This window comes from Brachyhypopomus gauderio, unplaced genomic scaffold (genome assembly GCF_052324685.1).
Source record: "Brachyhypopomus gauderio isolate BG-103 unplaced genomic scaffold, BGAUD_0.2 sc853, whole genome shotgun sequence".
In the NCBI taxonomy this organism is placed as follows: domain Eukaryota; kingdom Metazoa; phylum Chordata; class Actinopteri; order Gymnotiformes; family Hypopomidae; genus Brachyhypopomus; species Brachyhypopomus gauderio.
In genome coordinates, this window is record NW_027507673.1 from 17,501 (window position 1) to 22,276 (window position 4,776).

Sequence of the window (4,776 nt, forward strand, 5' to 3'; positions counted from 1 at the left end):
CAGTGGCACCCTGTCAGAGAGCCTCCTACCCCACACACCCCCACCACACCCCCTCGCCCCGCACGACAGGCCCGGCACATCAGCACACAGCAGTACTGCCTAATCAAAGAGGACCGCTCTCCTGTCTCCCCTGCTGTCCAGAAATATACATTCATTTATATATATATATATATACTGAATATATTCATATTCGTCTCTTTCTACATACATCAGCCACAACATTAAAACTTGTGGCAGGTGAGGTGAATGTCCCCGTCATTACCGTGGCATCTGTCTTGTGTGGGAGGGGCTGGACAAGGACACGAGTTGGTTGTCCAGGTTGACGTGTTGGGCCTTTCTCCACGTCTCCCTTTTATGTATGTGTAGGTCTCCTGTCTCTGTGTCCCTCTTGTGTATGTGTAGGTCTCCTGTCTCTACGTCTCCCTCTTGTATATGTGTATGTCTCTTGTCTCTACGTCTTTCTCTTATATATGTGTATGTTTCCTGTCTCTACCTGTCCCTCTTATATATGTGTATGTCTCCTGTCTCTGTGTCCCTCTTATATATGTGTATGTCTCCACGTCTCTGTTTTATGTATGTGTAGGTCTCCTGTCTCTACGTCTTCCTCTTATATATGTGTAGGTCTCCTGTCTCTACGTGTCCCTCTTATATATGTGTATGTCTCCTGTCTTTACGTGTCCCTCTTATATATGTGTAGGTCTCCTGTCTCTACATGTCCCTTTTATATATGTGTAGGTCTCCTGTCTCTACGTCTTCCTCTTATATATGTGTATGTCTCCTGTTTCTACGTCTCCCTCTTATATATGTGTATGTCTCCTGTCTCCACGTCTCCCTCTTATGTATGTGTAGGTCTCCTGTCTCTACGTCTTCCTCTTATATATGTGTATGTCTCCTGTCTCCATGTCTCCCTCTTATATATGTGTAGGTCTCTTGTCTCTCTCTTATATATGTGTAGGTCTCTTATCTTTCTTGTGTATGTGTAGGTCTCCTGTCTCCATGTCTCTCTCTTATATATGTGTAGGTCTCTTGTCTCTCTCGTATACGTGTAGGTCTCCTGTCTCCACGTCTCTCTCTTATATATGTGTAGGTCTCTTGTCTCTCTCGTATATGTGTAGGTCTCCTGTCTCTACGTCTTCCTCTTATATATGTGTATGTCTCCTGTCTCTATGTGTCCCTCTTATATATGTGTATGTCTCCTGTCTCCACGTCTCCCTCTTATATATGTGTAGGTCTCTTGTCCCTCTCGTATATGTGTATGTCTCTTGTCTCTCTCATATATGTGTATGTCTCTTGTCTCATATATGTGTAGGTCTCTTGTCCCTCTCGTATATGTGTAGGTCTCTTGTCCCTCTCGTATATGTGTATGTCTCTTGTCTCTCTCGTATATGTGTAGGTCTCTTGTCCCTCTCGTATATGTGTATGTCTCTTGTCTCTCTCGTATATGTGTATGTCTCTTGTCTCTCTCATATATGTGTATGTCTCTTGTCCCTCTCGTATATGTGTAGGTCTCTTGTCCCTCTCGTATATGTGTAGGTCTCTTGTCTCTCTCTTATATATGTGTATGTCTCTTGTCTCTCTCATATATGTGTATGTCTCTTGTCTCTCTCATATATGTGTATGTCTCTTGTCTCTCTCATATATGTGTATGTCTCTTGTCTCTCTCATATATGTGTAGGTCTCTTGTCTCTCTCTTATATATGTGTATGTCTCTTGTCTCTCTCATATATGTGTATGTCTCTTGTCTCTCTCATATATGTGTATGTCTCTTGTCTCTCTCATATATGTGTATGTCTCTTGTCTCTCTCATATATGTGTAGGTCTCTTGTCCCTCTCGTATATGTGTAGGTCTCTTGTCTCTCTCGTATATGTGTAGGTCTCTTGTCTCTCTCGTATATGTGTAGGTCTCTTGTCCCTCTCGTATATGTGTAGGTCTCTTGTCTCTCTCGTATATGTGTATGTCTCTTGTCTCTCTCGTATATGTGTAGGTCTCTTGTCCCTCTCGTATATGTGTAGGTCTCTTGTCTCTCTCGTATATGTGTATGTCTCTTGTCCCTCTCGTATATGTGTAGGTCTCTTGTCTCTCTCGTATATGTGTAGGTCTCTTGTCCCTCTCGTATATGTGTAGGTCTCTTGTCCCTCTCGTATATGTGTATGTCTCTTGTCCCTCTCTTATATATGTGTATGTCTCTTGTCTCTCTCTTATATATGTGTATGTCTCTTGTCTCTCTCGTTTATGTGTAGGTCTCTTGTCTCTTTGGGCTCTGCTGCCTCTGCCTGTGTGGCAGGAGTATAATCAATAGTGACAGTTTCTCGTGACTGCTCACTTGTGGCCTGCAGGACAGGACTGCTGAGATAGAGGGGGGGGGGGGGGGGGGGGGCGAGAAATGGAACATCTCAGCTTTGAATTCCTCTCGCCTCCTGTTGAGAGAAACTGCGGAGAACGTCTCAGAAAATTGCATGTTTTGTTATCAAGGAAATGCAGCATTTTGTAAAGGAATCAATATGTGATTCAGCTAACAAAGTCTCTTTTATGGCCTGAGAGACATGTTTATCCCAAATGCTACGACGGAGAAAGCTGTTTCACACAAGCTGTGTGCATAAGCATGTTCACGTCTGTGTGGCACAGACCCAGACCCACACGGGCCTTCTGCTGAGGGGGAAAAGGGCTAATATACCAGACCTCATACACGACACCTTCACATATTAATACACCCGTCTCCATATGTGAGGACGCTTAGACAACTGACTGAAGTCAGACCACAATCTCTGACACACACTTGTAAAGACACGTTTCATCTTTGACATTGTTACAGGTAGAGCTGTTGTCACGGCGTGCACACAGTGAGCATTGCACCATGGGAAACCAGTGGAGCGGATCCATTTGGGTCCAGAATGATCTTGGACTGCGAGTGCGCTTCTGCAGGAGAGATTAAGCCCGTGTGCAGCCTTAGTAACGCGACGCCCCAAGGAAACGGTGGCGGTGCGATCGGGTTCCTGGTCGTGCCGCGGAGACGTTGGTACCGCAGGAGAAATGATGTCGGGGCAGACGCTGCCTTGCTCAGCACCTTACTGACGTTAACGTGCTTGGGTTACACCTCCCTGCAGTCTGGGCCAACCGGACCTTCAGAATGGCCTGAAAAACCATCCGTGTTGTTTTTTTGCTTTTATTTTATTTTTCGTCTTTTTAGGTTGTTGTGAATCTCCATCTTGTTTGCGGTGTTTGTGTGTTTATTCGTTTGTTTTCTCTCTCTCTCTCCCCTCTTCCCCCTCCCGGTCCAGAAGGCACCCCAAAGACGTCGGGCAGCTGCAGCCCGGCCCCCTGAGTCCCCGCTCAGCTCGGCGGAGGAGTCTGTGAAGAGTCTGGTGAGAGTCTGGGCCTGCAGGCAACCGGGTCGGAGCAGAACCAGCCCGGGGAGCCCTCGGAGGGTCACAGCCCGGCACGCCCCTGCCCCTCCCCGGCCTGGGTTCCTCCGCCCTCAGCATCCAGGAGATGGTGGCCATGTCACCCGAACTGGACACCTACGCCATCACCAAAGAAGTCAAGGAGGTTCTCACCGATAACAACCTGGGTGAGACGCAGGGCCCGGCTGTAGTTACACCACATGTCCTAGGGGGAGCAACGAGCACTAGAGCTTAGATGGGTGTTCAGGGTGTGGTCTAGAGAGGCCACCGTCCAATCACTCTTCACCCTCGAGATACTAAAGAGAACTCAGTAGCACTCCTGCTGTTAAAAAGGCTTCGTGTTCACCATCTGAGGAGCCGTGCGGGTCCCAGACGGGCGTTTCTGTTCCTACTCTGGGAAGAGCAAAGGCTTGTGGATATAGACAGACTGTGGCTACTTCTTGTTGGGTTGGGACATCGTACGATTGAAAGATGTTCTCCAGGTGGACCTTTAAACTTTACCCGTGCGTTTTGAACTTGTGTAGACAAACAGCGATTGAATATGTAGACAGCACTCTGAATCTGTGAAGCCGTTAATGTGTTCATTACAGCTTAATGGGTTTTACTCCTTTTTAAATAAATGTAAATAATTAGTACAGGTAAAATTTTAATATGTGTTTCTAGATTGGAGAAAAGTTGTGATAACTGTGTGTGCGTGTGTGTTTACCCTGCAGGCCAGCGTCTGTTCGGGGAGACGATCCTGGGCCTCACGCAGGGCTCCGTGTCGGACCTGCTGGCCCGGCCCAAACCCTGGCACAAGCTGAGCCTGAAGGCCGTGAGCCGTTCGTCCGCATGCAGCTGTGGCTGAGTGACCCGCGAAACGTCGAGAAGCTCATGGACATGAAACGCATGGAGAAAAAAGGTGAGATGGGGGCGGGGCTTGTGTGGTAGGCGGGGCTGGGGTGGGGATCGTGTGGGTGGCGGGGCTGGGGGCGAGGCTTGTGTGGGAGGTGGGGCTAGCGGTGAGTTGTTGGACTTTTGCATGGCGTCAGCAGCAATAGTTCCCTGTAGAACCTCTGAACATGCTTCATTTATTGGGTTTATTCTGAGATCCTGTACACGTCCAACATGTTTAAGGCCCACTTTACACTTACCACGTTTGTTTACTTGGACCACAGCAGACGTGCATGAATGTGAGCAGCCAGGAGTGTGTGTGTGTGTGTGTGTGTGTGTGTGTGTGTGTGTGTGTGTGTGTGTGTGTGTGTGTGTGTGTGTGTGTGTGTCTCGGGGGTGCCGTGTGCTGACACACTTCCGCATGCTGCTTTTAGGCACCATATGAATATGTAAATACAAATAATACAAATATGTAAATAGAAAGCGATGCGGCAGGTGAAA

The 4,776-nt window shown here is 47.6% G+C and overlaps 1 protein-coding gene across 1 annotated transcript in view; it reads left to right on the plus strand.

Moving 5' to 3' along the window:
* LOC143508245 (homeobox protein cut-like 1) overlaps positions 1-4,303 on the plus strand; it is a gene marked incomplete at its 3' end in the record, with an annotated part of 18,874 nt that extends 14,571 nt beyond the window's left edge. The window contains 6 exon segments of the mRNA XM_076996731.1: positions 3,280-3,317; positions 3,319-3,358; positions 3,361-3,426; positions 3,429-3,569; positions 4,116-4,208; positions 4,211-4,303. Coding sequence (XP_076852846.1) covers positions 3,280-3,317; positions 3,319-3,358; positions 3,361-3,426; positions 3,429-3,569; positions 4,116-4,208; positions 4,211-4,303 — 471 coding nt within the window.
* Positions 4,304-4,776: the final 473 nt, after the last annotated feature.